Here is a 27,359-nt window from a genome sequence, read left to right as displayed (position 1 = left end):
TCTCTCATAGTTCATACCAGGAAAGCCATCTCTGATGTATTTTTTCATGAACAATTTTTCAACTTAAAAACACTCATTTCATAGTTCATGCCGGTAAAAGGAAGCCATGTGAATTGTCCCGCGAGAAAAAATTAATGTATAAACTACCGGTATAACTATGACTGCTAAAAAATAATTTAGTTCGTGATTCGATTCGGGTTCGATTCGAAAAATGTGTAGTTCGAAATGAATCAAACTAGGTTCGGTTCGAAATTAATTCAAACCAAACTCAAACCTAAGGTAAGTTCGGTTCGTTGCCACCCCTAGTTGCAACAATTGACTGGAAGCGTCAACATTTAAAAAAAAAAAAAAAAACTTGAGAGAGGAAAAAATAAGAGTAAATGTTAGAATATTAGGTGAGAAATAGTTCACGTATTTAAAATAACTTACACAATTGGTCCTAAATGATGTGTTGGAATCCACATCAGATTTTGTTAATTTTCAGGATGGAAAAAGTGATAAAGTGATTTAATCAGATCAAATAGAAAATTTAGTTACTATCAAACTTGAGTCACTAATTCATGACAAAAAACAAAATTTAGTAATTTTTGACGAAATTTATCCTAAACTAAACATATAGATAAATAAAATAGTACTGTGCAAGAACCCCGAGTTCATATTTTCTATGCCTAAACGTCATCACAGTGGTGTAATTTTTTATTTTAATTATTTCTTTTATAGAAAACAGTTCACAAAAATTAAAATTTGTACATATAGCCGTCAAACAGTACTATTTGTATCAAGTACTCGAACCATGTTTTCTGCCAAGTTTGCTTCCAATTATTAAGTGCATTTTCTATAAAAAAAAAAAAAAAAAAGGGTAGGAGACTGTATATTTTTTTATTTTGGCAAGTCAAATTTGTATACAAACTTATCATAAGCATTTTCAACCATGCAAACAAGGATACAACAAAAAGCCCTTCAACAATTTCAAAAATGAAAAAATAAACAAACTAATAAATTATTCAACCTCTTATTTAATGTTGAAGGAAAAGAAAAATTTAGTCACAGCCAAACGGGAACCATACACAATGCTTTAGTAAGAAATTCAATAGGATAAGTACACAAAAATAAAAATAAGAACAGAAAATTGCACCAGTTTTCTCTGATTTTGAGAAGCTCAATAGAAACAAAAATAACCTTTATTTGGTGTAGATTTCAGGTTTTAGTATGCCAACATAAGGTAAGTTTCTATATAGCTCTGCATAATCCATGCCATACCCCACCACAAAGTAATCAGGGCACTGCAAAGTTCAAGAGTAGGATTGACATGAAAGGTCTTCCATATAAAACTATAACTAATTAAGAAAAAGCTGTACAAAACTATTTATCCCTGGAGTAAAATTTTAATTCTGAAATTTTTGGTAGTTTTCTGAATCCTGAGAGTTCATTACCAGTTGTCAGGTTTAGCCTGTTAAACTTAATATAATTTATATTGCTATTTGACTTTTCCTTTATACCCATATTGGTAGAGTCCCATAACCCACCACACAATCAAGTAAAACTAGGTAGCACAATACCAAAAGTCATGAACTTTATTAAAAAACTCATTCAAAAATATAAACATACCTCAAAACCAATATATAATTTTCCACTTCCCACAAGCTTAACCTCAACTTTTCTTCTGGATGGCTTGTCGAGCAAGGAGCAAACTGACACAGAGGACGCTCCTTTCTTTTCTAAATAGGAGATGAGACGTGAAAGAGTTCTTCCAGTGTCTACAATATCCTCAACCTGGCATATAATAATGGAGATGGTGATTCTTGTTGCTAACTTAACTAAAAATTCACATCCCCTCAGGTTACCGGACGGAGTACAATTGAATTGGACAGCCCAAAATTGTTTTTTTTTTTAACTTGACACAAATCTTAAAGCACAAATAATACAGCCCGCCATCCCGAGCAAGCACCGGCTGAGAGTAAATCTGGGCCATCTGTTTCAATTGTGTTGAGTCAGGTACCTAGAAGGATACAGATCCCTTAACTAAGAGGTGCCAATACACCAACAAAATTGTCCAAAATTACTTTTTCTGAGATCTTCTTTTTGCGGTAGTTGTTGTATTTCAAAGAATATTTAAATATATGCTTAGTTGAACCAAGGTTCATGAGATGTTTTTGTTTTGGTAATACTACTTCCATTGAGTCAATATTTTGGCCACTTCTCTTTGTAATATTTGTTAAGTAATTCAAAATTGAATTTCTGTAAGATTTTAATTTAGCCAAGTTTATCCCTACGCTGCTTACATATTGCTCCTTGCATTTAAATTGCTAAATAAAGTTTGAACTAGACTAAATTAATAATTATTTTTACAACAAAAGTTACAGTACCTAACTTGTCCAACTTTCAACATGACATTAAATAAAAATTGCATATATCATTTAATATTGCTGGAACAACTCCCAGGTAGTTTACCTACAGGCAACAGCATCCCCAATTATGATGTAAACGAAAATCAATTTTAAAAATCTAATAGCAGGAGGAAGAATACGTACCAAAACAACATGCTTTCCAGTGACGTCAAGCTTCAGGTCACAGGAGATCCTGGGCTCGCCACACGACTCCGTACCAGACCCGTACGACTCGACCCTGATGAAATCGATGGTGATCGGTGCGGAAATCCTTCTGACAAGATCAGCGATTAAGAGGAAGGCGCCTGTGGCCACTCCGACGAACACCAGGGAACCGCCGCTGGAACTCAGGTCGGCGGATATCTCTGCGGCGAGGTCCGACACCCGCTTTGAGATATCGGATTCGGTGTATAGGATCCGCTCAATATCCGATTCGGACCCCATTAAGCAAAGAGGAAATGAGAGGAGGGGTGTGTACAGGTTTTTGTGTTGAGCAATGAGCAAACAGCAGTACTGCAGTAGCACTATCTCGGCGACTCCAACCGGATTGGAGGGATGTGAAAAGAATAAAAAAAAAGTATGTAAGAATTCCAAAACAAAGACGTTTGTTACAGATTCTCAGAAATAGTTCGTATAATAGTTTCTGCACCAAATAACTGACAAGCGGATCCCACACATTAGTGAATTCAGATCCACCTAGTAGGCTAGTACCGTAACAGGGAATCTTTTATAATTATTGGATATATGGATCATTCTTTTTAACTTTGTACGAATCTCAAAGCACAATAATAAAGCCCGTGCTAACTCGAATTTTAGTGCGACTGAGAGTTAATCTCAAACCGTAAAATGAAAAGAGTCTTTTATAGGATATTTGTCCCTCATCAGCACTATGACAAGCTCCAAATATCTGCTATATCATTATATTGCATAGGAGTAGAACTAGGGTGCTCTTAAGCTCACCAAAGTTTTGGTGAGTTTAATTCTAAAACTCATCAAATCAATTTTAAATGACGAATCCGAACCGTTGAAACCCGTCTACCTTACGTGTGATGCATCTACATGTGAAATTTTTAAATATTCGAATTAATTTAGTATAAAGTCAAGCGGTCAAAATTAGAAGGTTAATAAATAAATTTTAGTGCATTCATTTTTTGAACGTTTTTGACCGCTTGACTTTATACTAAATTAATTCGAATATTTAAAAATTTCACATGTAGATGCATCACACGTAAGGTAGACGGGTTTCAACGGTTCGAATTCGTCATTTGAAATTGATTTGATGAGTTTTAGAGTTAAGCTCACCAAAACTTTGGTAAGCTTAAGAGCACCCTAGTTCTACTCTATTGCATAGATATGTTGTTGTAAAAAATAGCTATTTAGACTGATTAATTGATTGATTAGTTGTTGTCGTTAACAAAACTGTCACAGATTTTTTCAATTAATCAATCAATTATTTCCGATAACGTCTGATTATTTTCGATTAATCGCTTTGACGATATCTTGTTCGTTCGACGAGGGTATACCATTTTTTACAACACTACATAGATCATACATTCTGAGGAGGGACTAAAACAAAAGCTCTACGGTGCTATTATTCGAGGAAGCAGCTAACAGTCCCCAAAAAATCCTCGGATATTTTCAACTAATTCTATAAACATCAATACTAAATCCTGTAAACATAAAAACGCGTAAAAGTTGTTAAAAACGCGTGAAAGTTGTTAAAAACGCGTGACAGCTGTTGAAAACGCGTGACAACTGTTGGGGACCACCTTCTGTGAACATACACATAATATCCTGTAAACATACACATATTATCCTGTAAACATACACATATTATCCTATAAACATACACATATAATTCTGTAAACATACATATTATACTTGAAATTATAGCAGTTGAAATTATGGCAGTTGTGGCAGTTAAAAACGCATCAGAACTAAGCTAAAAATGGAAGGCTTTTATACACGAGGATTTTTGGGAGACTGTAGCTCGGGGGACATTACCTTTTCTCATTATTCGACTTCAATTTTTCTTAAATAAAGTTTTAAAACAACAATCTTAAAAAGTTATGCCAATTATATCTCCCAAAAATTTGTTACATTTAATTATTGAAATGAAATTGCAAAGCGACTATCATTGTGTTTTTCCGTTAGTTAAAATAGCCATTTTGAAAATATCGCGGGGTGTTTAAAAATAAAATTCGTCAAATTATTCTTATATCAAAGTTATATAAGACTTGATAATTTAACTTTCATTATGTTTAAAAAATTATTGAAAAAGTAGTAATGATGGAGCTAGAAAACAAGTTTTTTTTGGAAGAAAAAGATGAAATAACGGAAGTTAAAGGTGGTTTTGTGATCTTGAGCGAGGACCATTTGAACAATAACTAGTCATCTGGAGGGTCTTTTAGTAAATTATGAGCGACGAAGAATAAAGTAGAGTTGCGTGTATGTTCCGTTCTCTGATCGACACTTCGATTCGACCTTCCTCTCAATCGCCTCGCTCGGCGATAAACCAAAGAGGAGGTACGACTCTCTCTCTCTCTCTTTTTCTCTCTCTTATCAGACGTAAACCCTAGCTAAGGTTGAGTCAAATTGTCCTTCTTTTCTACTTCCTTTCATGTCAGATCTCGGATTCCTTTAAGCGGGAGGAAAGGAAACCCTAGCTGTGTTGTTGAGCTGAATTATTATTATTTTTTTTTTTCATTTCTTCTACTACTTATGCAAAAATATGTTGTTCTAGCAATTACCTGCTTCTAATAATAGGATTTAAGCTGGAGATCCTTCCTTGTGCCTTAGTCTAACTATTCTGTACAGGCTCAAAATTGGGTTTTATTCTACCTCACAACTAAATTTGTCCGGTGGTACAGTTTATGTAAATCTGACCTATTTTGAGTTTTTTTCTTTTTCTAATTTCAATTTTAGGTTAGTCCTTTTTATTAGAATAACTAGAATCAGACCAGTTCCTGGATATTTCTGATCATGGCAATGAACATATTAACCATTGTTGCAGTTTACACCAAGAAGGATCAATTCCAATATTTCTTACCTCAGGTTGCATCAGATCATCTTGTCTCAAACATGAATTAACTGAAAAATGGCTTCCCCGAAAGGCTGCTACTGTAAAGGAGCTTCAATGTACAACCAAATTGCAAATTGCTGCAGTCATACAGCAAAAGTATATATCCAGTACTAATTTAATAAAATTGAAAATGATAGGAGGGATGTCGACGCCAGCAAGGAAACGGTTGATGCGGGATTTCAAGCGGCTGATGCAGGACCCACCGGCCGGCATCAGTGGTGCTCCCCATGACAACAACATTATGCTCTGGAATGCTGTCATTTTTGGGTAATCCTTCATTTAATTGTTCTTTTTCCTAATGTTTGTATTCATCGACTTAGTAGTGTCTTTCTTCATGTCAACCCAATCACTCTGTTTTTACTTTTTAGTCATGCTATTTGGCTTAGTTTCAAACAATGCAAGAAATAGTTGCATGTGCTTCAAACGTCGAAGTATCACACATGCCCCTGAGAAAAAAAAAATAAGTATCAAGGATAGCCTTGTGGGAGATCTATTATATTCATCCTTCTACTTTCTTCAGAAGAAAAAAAAGGAAAGAATTGCCCTTGTCCATTCTCCATCATTTAGTAGAGAAAAAATAATTAAATGGAAGATGGATTGGAAATCTTTTCGAATGAAATGGACGGGGAAGGGTAAATCTGTGCTAATTATGGATGATAGGTTTTTTTTTTTTTTCTGATGTTGGGGATGTTCTTGTTATTCTTATGTTCGATGGTACATGTGATATTTCTAGGTATTGCCGGTGTATGTATTGAATTATTTCCAGGTATGTATTTATGGTAGTGAATTGATGTTGTATCATGCTCACCATGATGGGTAGCGGCCATATCGCTTTACCTTTTTCACATTTTGATGATGCTTAAGAGGATGTAAAAAGCTGCTTGGATATAGTTCAGATTAAATAAAAAGAAGAATAAGAAAATGCCTAATATATATCCTATTTGAATGACAGTGTGTGGTGTCTCAGAATTTTCTTCTTGGCATTGCTAATATAATTTTTTTTTTCATTCCATTGTGTTGTTTTATCATACTTGCCTGATGTGTTTTGTTTATTTGTTTTGCAGACCGGATGACACTCCATGGGATGGAGGTTAGTAAAATTGACTAACTTAGGAGAGCCATGCTATTATTCTTCTCTCTTAATTATTTCCTGACTTGAGTTCTGCTAGTTACTTTTTGGGGATGTGAATTATGCCACACAACATAAGAACCTTGTACTGATGAAATTGTTAGCTCTAGTGAATCTAGGGGTGTGAGTTTCTAAAACCTGTGACCTTGTTGTTGTGCATAGTTATACATATGGAAAATATTATCTCATTAGCCATGTCTTGGAAGTTTATCATGAGCACCCTTATGATTTGGTAAAAATATATGGAAACGAATGCTATCTATTTTAACCCCACGTCAGCCCTGCCCGAGTGATGAGCTTATGCAACCTGTGTTAACTTCAAATTTCTTCAAGTTTAAATAGCCAGAATTATCCTCCTCTCTTTTCCTGATTTAATTAAGCTAATATGACGAACTTTTCAGGTACGTTTAAGTTGACACTTCAATTTACAGAAGATTATCCAAACAAGCCACCTACAGTGCGGTTTGTTTCAAGGATGTTCCACCCAAACAGTGAGTCATTACCTCCTTACAATCCTGATTTAAGTTCCTTCATTTATTTATGCACCTTCCCCTCTTTGATAAATATGTTCATTTTTTTCTTTTGGGAAAATGTAGTATATGCTGACGGGAGCATATGCCTGGACATTCTACAAAACCAGTGGAGTCCTATATACGATGTTGCTGCTATTCTTACCTCCATTCAGGTTTTATATTGTCATGTTTCTACCATTTCTTGTTAAATTTCCAATGTTAGATTTCCTTACATTCAGGTTTCCGGTTTAGTGCTGATTGATTGCATCTCTTTCTTCTAAATTTGGGTTTCTTTTGGTTCACCTTGTGGTATATTTTGGTTTTTTTGGGTGAGTTGGGAGAGTCAATGTTACGACAGGATCCTGCCAGAACATACCACAAACCACCCTCAATTTTTGGAGCGTTCTTGTGTAACTTTTCAAAAATTAAGTTTTTAGTTAAAAAGAGTGACAAGTTTAAACCACATAATTATTCAAAAATTAAGTCTGCATTTTATTTATTACCAAGGCATTGAATTGTATGTGGTGCCTTAGGGGGAATAAGTTTAGTTCAACAACATTGCGGTGCTGCTCCAGGGGGAATAAGTTTAGTTTGATTAGTTGTATTTTGGTATCTGAAAACTCAAATAACTTGAATTTATCAGAAGTAGAGAGTTCTATAGTAACTTTGGTGAGCGGTGCCAAGTCCCAAGATGGTTGACCTGTTAGGAAAATCCTTGCATATAACTGTAAAAACCTAAGGCTATAAAATTTTAGAAAAATTGAGAATTTTGCACTGGCAATACCTTTTTGTTACATACACCCTTCAAGCAACAATGCATGATTTGGGTGTTTATGAAAGAAATGGCAAACACATTACATGCTTTCTTTTAACTTTATTTGAGTGGACATAGATAGATAATTTTCATTTGTTGCAGAGATATACATGCTTACTTGTGTGGGAAGCACATTAATTATGAGATTTTGCAGGCATGCACCCAACCCAAAAGTATAATATATAAGAATAACATTAGTTGTTGCCTTACATGGATTAATTCTTCATTTGTGGTTACAGTCATTGCTGTGCGACCCAAACCCTAACTCGCCGGCAAACTCAGAGGCTGCGCGCATGTTCAGCGAGAACAAGCGCGAATATAACCGCCGGGTTCGTGAGATTGTTGAGCAGAGCTGGACTGCTGACTAATGTGGCAGCTGCATGTTTCCGAGCTGTCTCCAAAGCATCCTTTGTTGAAGTTGTTTAGTGTCTGCCTCATACGAACTTAGTGTGGTGTCTCTATATGCATGTTCTAATAATACATTACTAGTTCGAATGTTGTTAAAAGTAATGTGTTCCAATATTATAGCAATGGACGAGACGATGTACTATCAGATTTGGATTATATATTTCCAGCTTGGTCCTCAACTGTTGTATGTTTTAATCATATGATGACGTGTATTAGCTCATTAGATGCAAATTCCAATATTGCTCTGAATGCAGGATTTATTTTATGTTCCATAATAGCCATAATTATTTTTTGCCTGGGTGGGAAGTTGGAATAATAGCCATAATCATTTAAGATCTGAATAATTTATACATGATTTTAAGATCTGAATAATTTATACATGATTTCCATATTTGGTTGCTTAGGCATTTTATAGACAAATTCCCATACAATGGAAATTGCGCAAGGTCACTCAAAACGCGCAGTAACTTGCCTGGGGGAAATGATATTGTATGTGCATAGTCAATTTCCAGACAAACAAGCATACCTTAGTTTGCAGGCTAAATCTGCTCAATTTTTTCTTTAAACACTAGTTCTGCGTATACATTCAGAGTTTCAGACTAAGTTTCCAGATTTTAAATAAGGTAAACTAATCGATTTTTCTTCAATGCTTACTATAAAATTAAAAATTCATCAAGTTCAAATCCAGCTCCTTGACAATTTTCTCTCCACTACATCTTTCGATCTTCAACTACATAACGACCATATACCACCGCTGTGGTAACACAGTTGGAAGTGGTACAGCTCTTCATTCAGAAGGGCATAGGATCGAACATATCGCACAAATTAAAATAAATTCTCGCTGTTTCTACTTAAACCGAATTTTTTATTTTTATCATTCAAGAAAAGAAAAGAAAAAGTTAAATCAAATAATTACAATTTGATAAGAATTTCATTTTTAACATGGGCGTAACGTTGAGAACACATTTCATGGTCCAATCTAATGATTTTTTTAGTCAATCAGCATTGGAAACAAAAATTTTGAGAAAAATAAAATAATGTGTCCTCAGCCTGTTAAAAATGAAATTCTATTTAAATGGTGGCTTTAATTTTTTTTTTTTTTTAACGGTATATTTAAAAATTTCGGCTCCTGAAATGAAGGGATTCTGGAAATAGGAAAACATTCCATTTTTAGTTCTACGCGTTCTTCTTTTTCCCAAATTGTGATCGGAGAGAATTCCATAACGAATCTGCGCTGCCCCGATACAAAAATGGTGGTTGAAATCAAAGAAATGGAAACAGTCCAGCAAAACTCTAATCCTAGCTCCAGCAATCAAATCAGCGACACATCGGTGGAGGTGCACCTCTACCGCCGTGGCAGAGGTCCGATCGCCATATTCCAGTCTACTCTGGTTGGACCTGGTCTGGACCGCCTTGATGTACGCTCCATTATGTCGCAACACGGATTGAGATCTCTCTTCGCCTTCAAACCTCCGTCTAAGAGGGGTTTTCGGATTAGGTTCGACCTGGTTAACGGGCAATCTGTTCATCGTTACAAGCCCGAATCTATTCTGTTCTTTGATAGTGAACCTAAGGTAAATTTAGATGTTGTTTCTCAGAAGTTGCTTTTCTTATTTGATCTTCTGCTTCTATTTTGCTGGTATTTACTTGCATTTTACTGTTAACCTGCAATATATGGCTGTACCAGTCTCAGTAGAAATGGTACCTATAGTAAGATAAGATGTGCAAGGAATGTTTGCAAAATATCAATATCTACTTCATTGGATTTTGTTAACTGTAAATCTAATTACTATCACTATAATTTTCTTGTTTTGTCTAGGGTTCATTGATTAGACCAATCTCCATAATCTTCATGGGAGTTGCAATACTGTGCATTATGATAGCGGTACTAAGGAAGGAATTCCCTTATCAATTGAATTCAAAAACTTTGTTTGGTAGCTTCGTTCCACCTTGGCTTCTAGCATTTGGTGTCATACTTTATACCCGCATGAGGAAAACAACAAGATATTGATATTTGCTCATCTGCATGGAGAACTTATGCTGACTGAATTACAATCTCTTATTTTACCGTTGCAGGCCCAGTCTGGTTTTTAGTCAGTACGTATGTATCGTAATTTATTACTAAGGCTATTCAAATCTTACAAAGATGGCCTTACAATTACATAACATTAGATGCAGTTAATTTTCTGGTGAGAATTTGTACTAGCCAGCCCATGTCAGGATCTGAAATTATGGGTACTTTGTACTGCAAAGCTGTAACCTAAAGATTATTGTAATTTTTATTTGTCGAGTTAAGAGGATTCTATGAATTTTCTTAGTAGTTAAATCTTGAAAAAAAAAAAAAACTTTGGTTCGTGCTAAAGGCGAGCTTGTGGAAGCTGCCTTACAGCTTCAAAGCAAGATTAAGTTTTTTGTTTTCTTTCCTTGCTTGTTGTTTCAGCATCATGTGAGATCTTTTTTCAATATGTTAATATTATTTTTTAATCCTCTAGATGTGATACTGTATGGTACCAATAGAGTTGGTATAATTTAGGAATTCCGATGTCCTTAGGAACCTGACTTGCATAGGGACTCTTTGTGTTAAATTCAATGCAATTAATTAAGCATAATGTTATTAATTAAAAATAGTCAGCACCTTGTGCTTAATTTTTTTTTTTTGTTTGAAAGCTCGTAGGCGCTTGCATTCATAAACAATGTTACATTCGGAATTACTCTTGCCTGAGATTTAGAGACTAGTTTTCGAGCTGTAATGCCTATACATTGATCTACTGTTTCCTCTATTCCCTTCTACCCGAATTTAAACATTGGCATAGTAAAACCCACATAAGAGAGTTCCCACATGCGCGCCAGATTTGCTAGTTCGTGTGCTTGTTTATTCTCTCTCTTGGCACAAATTGACAGTAGTAGCCCGAATTTGAAGTAAATACTTGAGCAATGCGTAGCAATGCTTGATAAGCATGCCAGTCCACCGCCTGTATTGATTTAAAGTTCCAAGTTGGCTCCAATGTCGCCACCAGTGTTTGATAATTTGTGTAGAAGATGCAGAATTCCAGGTGTAGTTCCTGTGTAGCCTGCATCGTCAGTAACAACGCCTGGACTTCTGTTTGAAATGGTTAGTTTGAATCTGGGATGAACTTTGTTTCATACTTGAGCATTACATCCTGACAGAAGATTATGTATGTTGTGCCCTCTTTGACTGAAAAACACTTCCATCCAGTGAACCATCCACCCAATAGTAGCATTGATTGCTATTTTCAGTTTGCCCTGGTATCGCTATACCTGTTGCATTGGAGCCTACGGCTGATTGTAGATGGTACCATTTTTGAAATTGCATTGCAGAACAAGAAGGGTGGCATCTCTGAGCATCCTTTCTGGTGAGCATTTTTTATCTTGGAAGATTTGCACGTATCTTGCTTTCCAGATATGCCATCCTATTGACATGAACATCGCCAATTGTGAATTGCTCAGTTGCTCCCACAATTCTGCTAGTCTTTCATGTAGGGGTAGCATTGTCAGACCATTAGTGCGCAACCCAAGTGGTGAAATAAACCAGGTGGCTCTTGCATGAGGACATTGGAAAAGCATATGTAAGACATCTTCAGCCGGGTCATCACATATTCGACAAGATGGTTGTATGCTTTGGATTCGCCTAGCCAAGGCTGCTCTTGTTGGTAGTGCCTGTTGAGATTTATGTATGTTTATCGCATTATAGAAGTTATAGGGTTATATCAGTAAGAAAGGAATTATAGAAGTTATATGGTTACAAATGCAAATTGTAATGCCTATATAGGCCCAAGAGAACAATGGAAACAATAACAATTCACTTTTATGTTAGTCTTTTTTTGTATCAGAGCCTTAGATCTAGGGTTAGCCTCTTTTTTCCGATTTTACTGTAGCTAGCTACAGTACCGCGCGGTTTAAACTCATCCACCCCTTCCACCTGAGCTCTGCCCCGGTACCAGGAGGGTCCCCTGGCCCCGCTACCCCTCCGTCTGGCCGGCCTGAGCTCCACCGTCGCGGATCTGGCCTCCACCACCTAGGTCTGCTGCTGCCTCTGCCCTTCTAGGTCTGGCCCTGCTCCGCCTGGACCTGCTGACTCTGCCCAGCGCCGACCAAGTCTCCGCCATAGCTCCTCCGCCCTAGCTCCGCTCTCCACAGCAAGGTCCGGTGTTGCACAGCTCCGTTTTTTGCTTTGCACAGATCAGTTTTTTTTCCTTCTCTTCTTTAATCGGTTCTTCTTTAATCAAAGGTACGAAAAGGTAGTTTTTTTTGTTAATTGGCCGGCGTGAGGGGCTTATATACCTCACGATACCCGAGAGGCGGGTTTTGATCGGAGTTTCAATCAAGTTCGAGCTCGATTCTTGATGAGATAGATCAAGATCGGGTCAAGAAAGTGAAGATGAAAGGGGGAGATGGTTTAGATCCGTCTTGAGGGTTCAAGATCGGGTCTTTACGAGTGATCAGATCAAGAAAGGGAAGGAAGTTGCGTGTGATCTGTGTGATCGAGACTTGGATCCTTTGAGAGAAGATGTCAAGTGGGAGTTCGGAAGGTAAAGGGGCTTTAGAATGCCTGATGGGTGTTGATCCGGAGGTTCTAAAGGTGTTGGTTGGTCTCATTCAGGGAGCCAGTGGTCAGACCAATACCTCAGCGCGTGATCCACTACAGGTGAAGTTTGATCTCCAAACTGTGGAGCTTAAGCTTGATGGACCGGCCTCATATCTGAGTTGGTCGCGTCGGATCGAGACTGCTCTGGAAGGGAGGAAGCTCAAGAGGTATCTGACAGAGGATGAGCAAGGGAGTGCTACTGCTCAGGCTGAGGAGTGGAAGACCACACATGCTCTGATCTACACCTGGTTGCTCAACTCGATGAAACAATCGATTGCCTCTTCAGTAGATGGCATCCGACTTGTGAAAGACATCTGGGCAAAGCTGAAGAGGACCTATGGTGGGACTGAGAACCACATGAGGGTGTTCCAGATCCAGCAAGAGGTATTGGCTGTAGTGTAGGGTGATAGATCGATTCAGGATTATTCATTGAATCTGGAAAAGCTATGGGCAGAGATGGATCACTTCTCACAGGGGTTGTGCTGTAGTGATCCGAGCTGCAAGAAGGAGGAGTTTATTCAACAGACGCGGACTATGCAATTCTTGGCTCAGCTGAACTCGAATTTTGATCAGAGGAGATAAGTTATCCTAGTCCAGATGAAGATCCCTTCATTGGATGAGGCCATTGTTGCGATGATGCAGGAGGAGAGTCGCATGGTGATACATGCTGAGCCGAGTGGACCTCCAGGTACGCGATCAGCTTTGGCTGCCTCGAGCTCAGGTATGACAGGTGCCAAGGGGGAGACTCGCAGGTGTTACAACTGTGGGGAAACAGGTCATCTGATCAAGGCTTATCCTAAGCCACCAAGAGAGAGAGATACAGGTGGTAGAGGGCAGTTTGCGAACCGTGGACGTGGCCGTGGGGGGCGAAGAGGTGGAAGAGGAGGCAACCGGGCAAATCTGATGGTTGCAGAGGAAGAGGAAGCTATCGTGGGGTTATCTGAGGAGGATCTGATCACGGAGATAGTCAGGAGGAGGCAGAGAGGAGCAAGTGAGGAGAAGAGTGCAGTTGATGATGCATCCATCACGGGTAACGTTGCTTCTGTTGCTTACTCAGGCACAGGTACTTGTGATACTCTTGCTATTCCCTCTATATCCACCACTAGATCATCAGCTTGGATAGTTGATTCTGGTGCATCTCGCCATGTGACTGGTGCTACTAGGGAGTTCTCTTCCTATACTCACCCAGCGGTTCCAGAGAGCATCCGGATAGCCGATGGTACGGCTCAGCCGGTGGTTGGTAAGGGTACAGTGAAATGTACCAACACTTTGACTTTGTCTAATGTTTTGCATGATCCTTCTTTTCCTGTGAATCTTCTTTCTATAAGTGCCATTATCTCACAACTAAATTGTGTTGTCTTGTTTGATAATCCCAAGGTGATCTTCCGAGAGAAGGGGACGGGCAAGGAACTTGGGACTGACACACTGCATAAAGGCCTGTGGTACATGGATAAATAGGGTATGAGCTCGTCCCTCTCATCAATTGTTGAGAGAAGTGTGGAAGACCTACTGTTGCTCCATCATAAGCGATTGGGTCACTCTTCATTTCCAGTTTTGAGTAGGTTGTATCAGCCTTTGTTTGAAAAGGCAAACAAGGAAAAATTAGTGTGTGATGCGTGTGAGTTAGGCAAGCATACCAGAAGCTCTTATGCTAGCTCTAGGAGTAGGAGGTCTTGTAGTTTTGATTTGATTCATTCGGATGTATGGGGACCTTGTCCTACAACTACTTTGAATGGATTTAGATACTTTGTGTCTTTTATTGATTGTTTTTCTCGTTTGACTTGGCTTTACTTGATGAAAAATAAGAGTGATGTGCTTGCTTGCTTTAAAAATTTCCACAAGATGGTTTAGACTCAATACGGTGCAGTTGTGAAGGTATTGAGGTCTGACAACGGGACAGAGTACACTAATAAGGCGTTTGGGGAATACTTGTCATCTCAGGGGATACAACATCAGACCACGTGTCCGTACACACCAGAGCAGAATGGGGTAGCGGAACGAAAGAACAGGCATCTCCTTGAGGTAACTCGGAGTATGATGATTTCGATGAAAGTCCCAAAGTACTTGTGGGGGCAAGCGGTTCTGACAGCAGCCTATTTGATCAACAAGATGCCCTCACGGGTATTGGATTGGAGGTCTCCAATTGAGATACTGACGGGTAAGAATGGAGATATTCTTCCTCTCAAAATTTTTAGGTGTGTGTGCTTTGTACATGACAACAGACCCAATGTGGGAAAACTTGATCCAAGGGCTCTGAGGTGTATTTTTGTGGGGTACTCAGCCACTCAAAAAGGGTATGCGTGCTGGAACCCTGTTGAGAGGCAAATGTTTGTGAGTATGGATGTTACTTTTCACGAGCTCGAACCATACTACTCAGAAGCAACATCACCATTTGAAGACTCGCTCGATACAGGAGGTATGGGGGCGAGAGGGGGAGAGTAGTGGTGATGGTGAAAGGAGGACGGTGAGTGTGGGTGGTTTTGAGCCGGAAAAGGAGAAGTTGGCTGTGGTTGAGCCGGAAAAGGAGAATTCGACTAGAGTTGAGACAGAAGTTGAGAGGATTGAGCCCGAGGGTGGTAGAATTCAAGCTCAGGGGGAGTTGATATATGGTGAAGTGTATGTGAGGAGAAAGAAGCAGAATGAGGGAACCGTGCCTACAGTGCCACCTGTGCCAAGTCCCTTGTCCCTGCCTACTCTGACTCTCGAGACACCTTCACCATCCACCTCAGACTCAGAATACACAGGTGATATGATTCATCTCTCTACTCCTCTCACTCCTCTATCGGTAAGGAGGACTCTTCGCGAGAATGCAATCATTCCTCCTGACCGATATGGTTTCCCACATGACATTGCCAGATTTGTCTCTTACTCACACATATCACCTGTATATGGAGCATTCATTGCATTATTAGACATTGTCTCTATCCCTAAGTGTTGGCAGGTTGTTAAAGGAGATCCGAAGTGGAAAGTAGCCATGCTAGAAGAACTCAGTGCCCTTTGCAAGAACAAAACCTGGGAACTCGTGTCACTACCACCAGATAAGAAGGCTGTTGGATGCAAGTGGGTCTTCACAGTAAAGCAGAATCCGGAGGGTCTGATTGAGCGCTACAAGGCTCGGTTGGTAGGGAAGGGGTACACTGACCTTTACACCAACTCGATGTGAAGAATGCATTTCTTCATGGTGATTTGTTAGAGGAGGTGTACATGGAGATTCCACCAGGGTTTGGCACAAACCAGACAGTGGGTAAGGTGTGTAGGCTCAAGAAGTCGCTCTATGGGTTGAAGCAGTCCCTTCGGGCCTGGTTTGATAGGTTCAGGAAGGCTATGGTAGGCATGGGCTATCAGGAAATCAATGCTGACCACACGGTGTTTACTCGACAACATGGTGGTCACATTACTATGCTGGCTGTGTATGTCGATGATATGATCATTACTGGAGATGATGAGGGGGAGATTGCACAGTTGAAGGCAAGATTGGGGAAGAAATTCGAGGTGAAGGATCTGGGACAGCTTAGGTACTCTCTTGGGATTGAGGTGGCTCGTGAAGCAGGGGGATTGTTCTATCTCAAAGAAAGTATGTCCTAGACTTGCTCACTGAGACAGGCATGTTGGGGTGCAAGCCTGCAGTGTCTCCAATTGATGTAAAGACCAAGATGAGTGCAGAGGCAGGATAACAGGTTGATCGTGAGAGGTACCAGAGACTGGTAGGCAGGTTGATCTATTTGGGTCACACTTGTCCCGATATCTCATTTGCAGTGAGCGTGGTGAGCCGTTACATGCATGACCCTAGGAAGGACCATATGGACGCAGTGCATCACATTCTGAGGTACCTGAAGAGTGCACCAGGGAAGGGCCTATTTTTCAGAAAGAATGGGCACATGAACATTGATGGTTATTGTGACTCTGACTGGGCTAGTTGCCAAGATGACAGGAGATCCACATCTGGCTACTGTATGTTTGTAGGGGGCAACTTGGTCTCTTGGAAGAGCAAGAAGCAGCCAGTTGTTTCGAGATCGACGGCAGAAGCCGAGTACAGGGCTATGGCATTAGGAGTTGCCGAGATGTTGTGGCTGAAGAGGTTACTGGAAGATCTCAAGGTGAAGCACGAAGGGAAAATGAGATTGTGGTGCGATAGCAGGTCAACGATTAGCATTGCCAACAATCCTGTGCAGCATGATAGAACCAAGCATGTGGAGATCGATAAGTTCTTCATAAAGGAAAAACTGGAAATTGGGCTATTGGAGCTGAGTCATGTAGCTACTAGAGATCAAGTAGCTGACTGTCTTACTAAAGGACTTAGCTCAATAGATCTAGTTAGGTTATGTGACAAGATGGGCTTGATGGATATCTTTTGCCCATCTTGAGGGGGAGTGTTGAGATTTATGTATGTTTATCGCATTATAGAAGTTATAGGGTTATATCGGTAAGAAAGGAATTATAGAAGTTATAGGGTTACAAATGCAAATTGTAATGCCTATATAGGCCCAAGAGAACAATGGAAACAATAACAATTCACTTTTATGTTAGTCTTTTGTGCCCCTCGTATAGCTTTCCAGAAAAAAGTCTTGATGATTACAGTAGATACGGTTATGTCTACCTGATGAGACATAAGTCTGAATCCTTTGACAAGTTCAAAGAATTCAAGACTAAAGTAGAAAATCAATTAAACAAAAGTATTAAGGCTCTACGATCTGATCGTGGAGGCGAATACTTGAGTTTTGAGTTTAAAGAGTACTTAAAAGAATGTGGGATAGTCTCACAGCTCACACCTCCAGGGACACCACAATGGAATGGTGTTTCTGAGAGACGGAATCGAACTCTACTGGATATGGTTCGATCCATGATGAGTGAAGCCACTCTGCCGAAATCCTTCTGGGGGCACGCACTAGAAACTGCTGCACGAACAATAAACATGGTTCCATCCAAGTCAGTAGAAAAGACTCCATACGAGTTATGGTTTGGGAAAATCCCAACTATGTCTTATCTTAAAATTTGGGGTTGCGAAGTATTTGTCAAACGTCTGACGTCTGGCAAACTTGATCCCAAAGCTGACAAATGCTTTTTCGGAGGGTATCCTAAGGAAACGAAAGGATATTACTTCTATTACCAATCCGAGAACAAAATAGTTGTTGCTCGTCATGGTATATTTTTGGAGAACGAGTTTCTTGCAAAAAGAAGTAGTGGGAGTAATGTAATACTTGAAGAAATTCAAGATACATCACACAATACAATATCTGAACCAGATCAGATTAACCCACCTCTTGATTTTGCGGCTGATGAGCATCTGGAAGTACCAAACCCACAAGTAGCTGTGGATGAGGTTCTAGTCCCGAGCTCAAGTACTTCAACGCAAGTTGAAGAAGAACTAGATCCGCAGACCGTTGTGGATCAAGTTCAACAGCCTGAAGAACAAGTGCTACGTAGGTCAACAAGAGTAGTCCATGCACCTGAAAGGTACTTGGGACTGCACGAGATTTCATTCTATGACACTGAAGATCCTTTGACCTATGCGGAAGCAATGGATAGACCCGACTCTGATAAATGGCTGGAGGCCATGAGATGGAACCTAGTTGTACCACCTGATGGGGGTAAAACCCATAGCTAACAAGTGGGTTTTCAAAATGAAAACAGATATGGATGGTAAGATGACTATATACAAAGCACGGCTAGTAGCGAAAGGTTTTAAACAGATTCTCGGTGTAGATTATGATGAAACCTTTTCGCCCGTAGCTATGTTTAAGTCAATTCGGATACTCCTAGCAATTGCCGCATTTCATGATTATGAAATATGGCAAATGGATGTCAAAACCGCCTTCTTAAATGGAAATTTAGAAGAGGATGTGTACATGACACAGCCTGAGGGTTTTGAAGATTCAAAGAATGCTGGAAAGGTGTGCAAGCTTCTTAAATCCATTTATGGACTGAAGCAAGCATCACGGAGTTGGAATCTTCGATTTGACGAAGAAGTCAAAAAGCTTGACTTCGTCAGATGCGAAGAAGAACCATGTGTATACAGAAAGACTAGTGGGAGTGCCATCGCTTTTCTTGTCCTATATGTAGATGACATACTACTAATGGGAAATGATATTCCTCTTTTGCAACAAGCCAAGTCTTCGTTGAAGAAAGTCTTTTCAATGAAGGACTTGGGCGAGGCTGTCTATATACTAGGCATAAAGATCTACCGAGATAGATCAAATAGACTTATAGGTTTAAGTCAAAGCACGTACATTGACAAAGTGCTGAATCGGTTCAGCATGCAGGATTCTAAGAGAGGATTCCTGCCAATGTCTCATAGTGTTCAGCTAAGCAAGACTCAGTGTCCTTCGACAACTGATGAGCGAAGCATTACGAGTAGAGTACCATACGCTTCGGCTATTGGCTCTATCATGTATGCCATGTTGTGCACTCGCCCTGATGTCTCGTACGCTTTGAGTGTGACGAGTAGATATCAGGCTAATCCAGGCAAAGAGCACTGGATTGCTGCAAAGAATATCCTTAAGTACTTAAGAAGAACTAAGGATATGTTTCTCGTCTACGGTGGTGATTCTGAGCTTGTAATAAATGGATACACTGATGCCAGTTTCCAAACTGACCATGATGACTCGAGATCACAGTCTGGGTATGTGTTCATACTCAACGGTGGTGCTGTGAGCTGGAAGAGTTCAAAGCAAGAGACTACAGCAGACTCAACCACCCAAGCAGAGTACATAGCTGCATCTGAGGCAGCTAAAGAAGGTTTATGGATCAAGAAGTTCCTTAGCGAACTTGGAGTGGTTCCCAGTGTTCAAGGCCCTGTGGACCTCTACTATGACAACAATGGAGCTATAGCTCAGGCCAAAGAACCGAGATCGCACTCGAAATCCAAGCATGTTCTACGGCGTTTTCACCTGATACGAGAGATCGTAAATAGAGGTGATGTAAAGATATGTAGAGTTGACACAGTCAGCAACACAACTGATCCACTCACGAAACCTCTTCCTCAAGCCAAGCACCAGATGCATATTGCCTCTATGGGTCTGAGACACATAGGAGACTGGCTATGAGTTTTTTCTTTAGATCTACGAGATTTTTAGAATACTAGAGATTTGTATAAGTAGAGCCTACGATGATTGGCTCCTAGCTTAAGTGAGAGATTGTTAGTTTGTAATAATCTAGACGTCAATAATATGATAAATTAATCATAAAGCTTTGTTCATGAATTGAATGTTTATTTATATATCATTTTGTTGCCTTGAGTATTATTGCATTTATGGATCATTTCGAGTTCATGACTGAAATTGTGAAACTCCATAATATAGATGATATATACTCTTAAAATGTCACTAACCAAGGTAATTAGCAGGAACACTAATTACCGCTATAAGGTTAGTATGTGGATTAAAAGATGGTTAAGTTTTACAAACCACCTGACACGAGATGTCATTTTAATCACATAGATACATGTTCTAGGAACATGGTATTTGACAGACCCCGAATGAAACATTAAATATAATTGTGTTCGTGTCATTAATGTTTTCATTCAGTGTCAAAGTTCTACAGTATGAGGTATTTATCGTTCCCACTAAGAAATATATATGAGTAAGTGTTATCTAACGCTGTCCGTAAAAAGCAGCTATAACGGTAGCATTTCCATATGTATAGCTTGGGTGAGGAAGTGATAGTCTGCCAAGAATACTATTTGTCATTCGTATCTCTATACGAGCTATAGCATCACTGGGCCCCTTGATATTGTTAGATTATCTGCATGCGGTATAATTACAAGAGTAATTATATTTGATAATCTACTCAAGATCAAGAAAAGATACAGTTAACAAGGATGACACATATCTACCTTGAAACTGATCTGATAGCTATGAGACAAAAGAACTGATACAAATAAATTGTTTACTGGATCGTGATATTGTACAGTACAGCATCATCTGTGTAATTGGATGATCATGATGTGTTGCCAGATGCCGCTCATGATTACAGAAGTTAAAACAGTTTTAACTCTGTTTACCAACATAACACAGATCCTATTGGGTCACACCATATAGGAGCTACTCGGAGAATCTTAATGATTAATTATAAATTGATTATAATTAATATTAAGATGGTTATAATTAATTATACGTGATATAATTAAATTATAAATGTCATATAAAATTGACAAGCAGAAACAACGGTTAATTTATAAACGTACACGTTACGTTGTATAAAAGTTACCGAACAACAACCGAAACCAAACCGTGAGAAATATAATTGTGTGGAACAATTATATATATATTTGATTTGGATTTTATTATTAATTAAAACCCTTGATTAAAATTAAAATTAAAATCCAAAACAAAATATATATATAAATGAAATCAATTGAATTTGATTAATGGAATTAATGGCATGTCGGCCGAATCAAAATAAATCAAATGAAATGCATGTCGGCCATCAAAAATACATTTATATATATATATATTAAATGAGGATGTCGGCAATGAGTTGAAAAATTCAATTTGATTTTCTCAAATTCCAAAACCGCCATTAAATGGCATATTCTTGTAATTAGCCCAAATGTTGGGGGTATTTTGGTCTTTTGCCAACCTCCTCATTTTCCTATAAATAGAGGGGTGAGGGTGAAAGAAAAAATTACTAATTCACGTGTTAATCTAATTACTTCGTTAATCGGTTTTTCTCTCTTCCCGGTTTCGGTTATTACGAGATTCGGAAAAATATATTTTTGCAAACTCTGCGGTATTTCTTGTTTTGTTTTTTAAGTGAAATGGAATAACTTGGAGTCTTAAATATATTTAAATTGTCCCTTTTTTGGTGAATAGTGTTTCTGCAGAATTCCGCGGTTTACGATATTTCTGGCAAAAGAAATAAATCGCTCTCCGGTTAGTCCTAGTGGATAACCAATAGAGGTATCACACGTGTGATACTGCGAGACGATTCCATCCCTGGTGAGGCTCTACTCGCTCGGTCTGCATTCCAACTGAGATTTGGAATCAAGGTATAAATTGTTATATTAATCTATTTAATTTGTAAATAGATTTAATGCTTTAGAAAATCAATTATTGAGTAGATCTGTAAATGAATTAAATGAGGTTTCGATGCCGAAGGAATACTGAAGGTGGACCGCCTTGGAAGGTTTTCTGACATACCTCGTTTAATTTTTAGCTTAACTTAAACCGTAAAATTTTTGTTTTACACACTTCCGCTGTTAAGCTAAACTAATGGGTTTGAACCGTTCCACAAAACCCAACAATATAGTCACTACTAGAGTGCTCCAAATGCTTTCAATTAGAGTGTTGTATTAGGGTTGTAAACGCCCTATTATCTTACTATCTGGAGAAATGACTATAGTGCTCCAAACACCTTCAATTGGAGTGTTCTATTAGGGTTGTAAATACCCTATCATCTTGCCATCAAGAGACACTACTAGAATGCTCCAAACACATTGAATTGAAGTGTTTTATTTGGGTTGTAAATACCCTATTATGTTGTCATCTAGAGACAATACTAGAGTGCACCAAACACCTTTAATCGGAGTGTGGTATTACGATTGCAAATGCCCTATTATATTGCTATATATAGTCACAATTAGAGTGCTCCAAACACATTCAATTGGAGTGTTGCGTTAGACTTGTAAACGCTATATTATCTTACTATATGGAGACACAACTAGAGTGCTCCAAACACCTTGAATTGGAGTTTGAATTAGGGTTGTAAAAACACTACTAGAGTGCCATATTATCTTGTCATATAGAGACACTACTAGAGTGCACCAAACACCTTTAATTAGAGTGTGGTATTACAATTGCAAATGCCCTATTACATTGCCATATATAGTCATAATTAGAGAGCTTCAAACACCATCAATTGGAGTGTTGTGCTACACTTGTAAACACTAAATTATCTTGCTATATGGAGACACGACTAGAGTGCTCCAAACACCTTCAATTGGAGTGTTGTATTAGGGTTGTAAATGCCCTATTATCTTGCCATATAGAGACACTACTCAAGTGCTCCAAACACCTTCAGTTGGAGTGTAGTATTATGGTTGTAATTATCTTGTCATATGGAGAAACTACTGTAGTGCTCCAAACACATTTGATTGGAGACACGACTAGACTTCTCCAAACACCTTTGATTGGAAACTACTGTATTTGTGTTGTAAACACCCTTTTATCTTGCCATATAGAGACACGACAAGAGTTCTCCAAACACCTTCAATTGTATTGTTGTATGAACGATGTAAATGCCCTATTATCTTGCCATATAGAGACACTACTCGAGTGCTCCAAACACCTTCAATTGGAGTGTTGTATTAGGGTTGTAAATGCCTTATTATCTTGACATATAGAGACACTACTAAAGCGCTACTAACACCTTCAATTGGAGTGTTGTTTTACAGTTGTAAACGTCCTATTATCTTGCCATATAGAGACACGATTAGAGTGCTCCAAACACCTTCAATTTGATTGTTGTATTAGGGTTGTAAATGCCCTATTATCTTGTCATATGGAGAAACGACTTGAGTGCTCCAGACTCCTTCAATGGTAGTGTTGTATTACTGTTGCAAATATCATATTTCCTTGCAAGCTGGAGAACGTATTATACTGCTCCAAACACCTTCAATTGGAGTGTTGTATTAGGGTTGTAAACGCCCATTTATCATGCCATATAGAGACACGACCCCATACACCTTCAACTGGAGTGTTATGTTTGGGTTGTAAATGCCCTATTATCTTGTTATATGGAGACACTATTAGAGTGCTCAAAACACCTTTAATTGGAGTGCTGTATTACGGTTGTGAATGTCCTATTATCTTACCACATGGAGACACTACTAGAATGCTTCCAACACCATCAATCGAAATGTAGTATTAGGGTTGTAAATGTGCTAATATCTTGCCATCTGGAGACACTACTATAGTACTCCTAACACCTTCAATTGGAGTGTTGTATTAGGGTTTTAAACGCCAATTGAGACACGACTAGAGTGCTCCATACACCTTCAATTGAAGTGTTCCATTAGGGTTGTAAATACCCTATCATCTTGCCATCAAGAGACACTACTAGAATGCTCCAAACACATTTAATTGAAGTGTTTTATTTGGGTTGTAAATAGCCTATTATGTTGTCATCTAGAGACAATATTAGAGTGTTGTATTAGGATTGTGAATGCCCTCTTACCACATGGAGACACTAATAGAATGCTTCCAACACCTTCAATCGGAATGTAGTATTAGGGTTGTAAATGTGCTATTATCTTGTCATCTGGAGACACTACTAGAGTGCTCCTAACACCTTCAATTGGAGTGTTGTATTAGGGTTTTAAACGCCCATTTATCTTGCCATATAGAGACACGACTAGAGTGCTCCATACACCTTCAATTAGAGTGTTCTATCAGAGCTGTAAATGCCCTATTATCATGCCATATGGAGACACTACTAGAGTGCTCCAAACAACTTCAGTTGGAGTGTTGTATTAGGGTTGTGAATGCCCTAATATCTTGCTATCTTGAGACACTACTAGAGTGCTCCAAACACCTTTAATTAGAGTGTTGTATTAGGGTTGTGAATGCCCTATTATCTTACCACATGGAGACACTAATAGAATGCTTCCAACACCTTCAATCGGAATGTAGTATTAGGGTTGTAAATGTGCTATTATCTTGTTGTCTGGAGACACTACTAGAGTGCTCCTAACACCTTCAATTGGAGTGTTGTATTAGGGTTTTAAACGCGCATTTATCTTGCCATATAGAGACACGACTAGAGTGCTCCATACACCTTCAATTAGAGTGTTCTATTAGGCCTGTAAATGCCCTATTGTCATGCCATATGGAGACGCTACTAGAGTGCTCCAAACACCTTCAGTTGGAGTGTTGTATTAGGGTTGCGAATGCCCTATTATCTTACCACATCGAGGCACTACTAGAATGCTTCCAACACCTTCAATCGGAATGTAATATTAGGGTTGTAAATGCGCTATTATCTTGCCATCTGGAGACACAACTAGAGTGCTCCTGACACATTCAATTGGAGTGTTGTATTAGGGTTTTAAACGTCCATTTATCATGCCATATAGAGACAGGACTACAGTGCTCCAAACACCTTCAACTGAAGTGTTCTATTAGGGTTGTAAATGCCCTATTATCATGCCATTTGTAAACACTACTAGAGTGCTCCAAACACCTTCAGTTGGAGTGTTGTATTAGGGTTGTGAATGCCCTATTATCTTACCACATCGAGGCACTACTAGAATGCTTCCAACACCTTCAATCGGAATGTAATATTAGGGTTGTAAATGCGCTATTATCTTGCCATCTGGAGACACAACTAGAGTGCTCCTGACACATTCAATTGGAGTGTTGTATTAGGGTTTTAAACGTCCATTTATCATGCCATATAGAGACAGGACTACAGTGCTCCAAACACCTTCAACTGAAGTGTTCTATTAGGGTTGTAAATGCCCTATTATCATGCCATTTGTAAACACTACTAGAGTGCTCCAAACACCTTCAATTGGAGTGTTGTATTATGGTCGTGAATGCCCTAATATCATGCTATCTAGAGACACTACTAGAGTGCTCCAAACACCTTTAATTGGAGTGTTGTATTAGGGTTGTGAATGCCCTATTATCTTACAACTTGGAGACACTACTAGAATGCTTCCAACACCTTCAATCAGAATGTAGTATTTGGGTTGTAAATGTGCTATTATCTTGCCATCTGGAGACACTACTGGAGTGCTCGAAACACCTTCAATAGGAGTGTTGTATTAGGGTTTTAAATGCCCATTTATCTTGCCATATAGAGACACGACCCCATACACCTTCAATTGGAGTGTTGTGTTAGGGTTGTAAATGCCCTATTATCTCGCCATATAGAGACACGACTAGAGTGCTCCATACACCTTCAATTGGAGTGTTCTATTGGTGTTGTAAATGTCCTATTATCATGCCATCTGTAGACACTATTAGAGTTCTCCAAAAACCTTCAATTGGAGTGTTGTATTAGTGTTGTGAATGCCCTAATATCTTGCTATCTAGAGACGCTACTAGAGTGCTCCAAACACCATTAATTGGAGTGTTGTATTAGGGTTATAAATGTGCTATTATCTTGCCATTTGGAGACACTACTAGAGTGCTCCTAACACCTTCAATTGGAGTGTTATATTAGGGTTTTAAACGCCCATTTATCTTGCCATATAGAGACACGACTAGAGTGCTCCATACACCTTCAGTTGGAGTGTTGTATTAGGGTTGTGAATGCCCTATTATCTTACCACATCGAGACACTACTAGAATGCTTCCAACACCTTCAATCATAATGTAGTATTAAGGTTGTAAATGTGCTATTATCTTTCCATCTGGAGACACTACTAGAGTGCTCCTAACACTTTCAATTGGAGTGCTGTATTAGGGTTTTAAACGCCCATTTATCTTGCCATATAGAGACACGACTAGAGTGCCCCATACACCTTCAATTGGAGTGTTCTATTAGGGTTGTAAATGCCTTATTATCATGCCATCTGGAGACACTACTAGAGTGCTCTGAATACCTTCAGTTGGAGTGTTGTATTAGGGGTGTGAATGCCCTATTATCTTATCACATGGAGACACTACTAGAATGCTTCCAACACTTTCAATCGGAATGTAGTATTAGGGTTGTAAATGTGCTATTATCTTGTAATCTAGAGACACTACTAGAGTGCTCCTAACACCTTAAAGTGGAGTGTTGTATTAGGGTTTTAAATGCCCATTTATCATGCCATATAGAGACACGACTAGAGTGCTCCATACACCTTCAATTGGAGTGTTCTATTAGGGTTGTAAATACCCTATTATCATGCCATCTGGAGACACTACTAGAGTGCTCCAAACACCTTCAGTTGGAGTGTTGTATTAGGGTTGTGAATGCCCTAATATCTTGCTATCTTGAGACACTACTAGAGTGCTCCAAACACCTTTAATTAGAGTGTTGTATTAGGGTTGTGAATGCCGTATTATCTTACCTCATGGTGACACTAATAGAATGCTTCCAACACCTTCAATCGAAATGTAGTATTAGGGTTGTAAATGTGCTATTATCTTGTCATCTGGAGACACTACTAGAGTGCTCCTAACAACTTCAATTGGAGTGTTGTATTAGGGTTTTAAACGCCCTTTTACCTTGCCATATAGACACACGACTAGAGTTCTCCAAACGCGTTCAATTGGAGTGTTGTATTAGCGTTGAAAATGCCCTATTATCTTGCCATCTGGAGACACTACAAGAGTGCTCCAAACACCTTCAGTTTGAGTGTTGTATTAGGGTTGTGAATGCCCTATTATCTTGCCATATAGAGACACTACTCGAGTGCTCCAAACACCTTCAATTGGAGTGTTGTATTAGGGTTGTAAATGCCTTATTATCTTGACATATAGAGACACTACT

The 27,359-nt window shown here is 38.9% G+C and overlaps 3 protein-coding genes across 4 annotated transcripts; 2 read left to right on the top strand and 1 right to left on the bottom strand.

Annotated features, from left to right (window-relative positions):
- Nucleotides 1-996: 996 nt before the first annotated feature.
- On the bottom strand, nt 997-2,936 carry HGPT (Hypoxanthine-guanine phosphoribosyltransferase). The gene is made up of 3 exons (XM_078308824.1): nt 2,532-2,936; nt 1,609-1,773; nt 997-1,283 (listed from the first exon to the last, which is right to left on the bottom strand). Exons 1-3 carry the CDS (start codon nt 2,829-2,831, stop codon nt 1,182-1,184), a joined length of 567 nt encoding a protein of 188 aa, XP_078164950.1. The 5' UTR covers nt 2,832-2,936; the 3' UTR covers nt 997-1,181.
- A 1,846-nt stretch (nt 2,937-4,782) lies between these two features.
- On the top strand, nt 4,783-8,511 carry LOC144559866 (ubiquitin-conjugating enzyme E2 2-like). 2 transcript variants are annotated; one of them, XM_078309017.1, is made up of 6 exons: nt 4,783-4,913; nt 5,607-5,736; nt 6,534-6,559; nt 7,000-7,089; nt 7,195-7,283; nt 8,164-8,511. In XM_078309017.1, the coding sequence occupies exons 1-6, from the start codon at nt 4,838-4,840 to the stop codon at nt 8,290-8,292; spliced, it is 540 nt and encodes a 179-aa protein (XP_078165143.1). In that variant the 5' UTR covers nt 4,783-4,837; the 3' UTR covers nt 8,293-8,511. The 2 variants fall into 2 exon arrangements, with proteins under 2 accessions (XP_078165143.1, XP_078165144.1); XM_078309018.1 differs by having other exon boundaries at nt 4,848-4,971.
- Nucleotides 8,512-9,466: 955 nt separating this feature from the next.
- Nucleotides 9,467-10,814, top strand: LOC144559348 (uncharacterized). Its single transcript, XM_078308366.1, has 2 exons — nt 9,467-9,906; nt 10,152-10,814. The coding sequence occupies exons 1-2, from the start codon at nt 9,583-9,585 to the stop codon at nt 10,341-10,343; spliced, it is 516 nt and encodes a 171-aa protein (XP_078164492.1). The 5' UTR covers nt 9,467-9,582; the 3' UTR covers nt 10,344-10,814.
- The last annotated feature ends 16,545 nt before the right edge of the window (nt 10,815-27,359 follow it).

Source organism: Carex rostrata, chromosome 9 (assembly GCF_964058835.1).
Source record: "Carex rostrata chromosome 9, lpCarRost1.2, whole genome shotgun sequence".
Classification (NCBI taxonomy): Eukaryota; Viridiplantae; Streptophyta; class Magnoliopsida; order Poales; family Cyperaceae; genus Carex; species Carex rostrata.
This window is presented reverse-complemented; position numbering and strand designations above follow the sequence as displayed.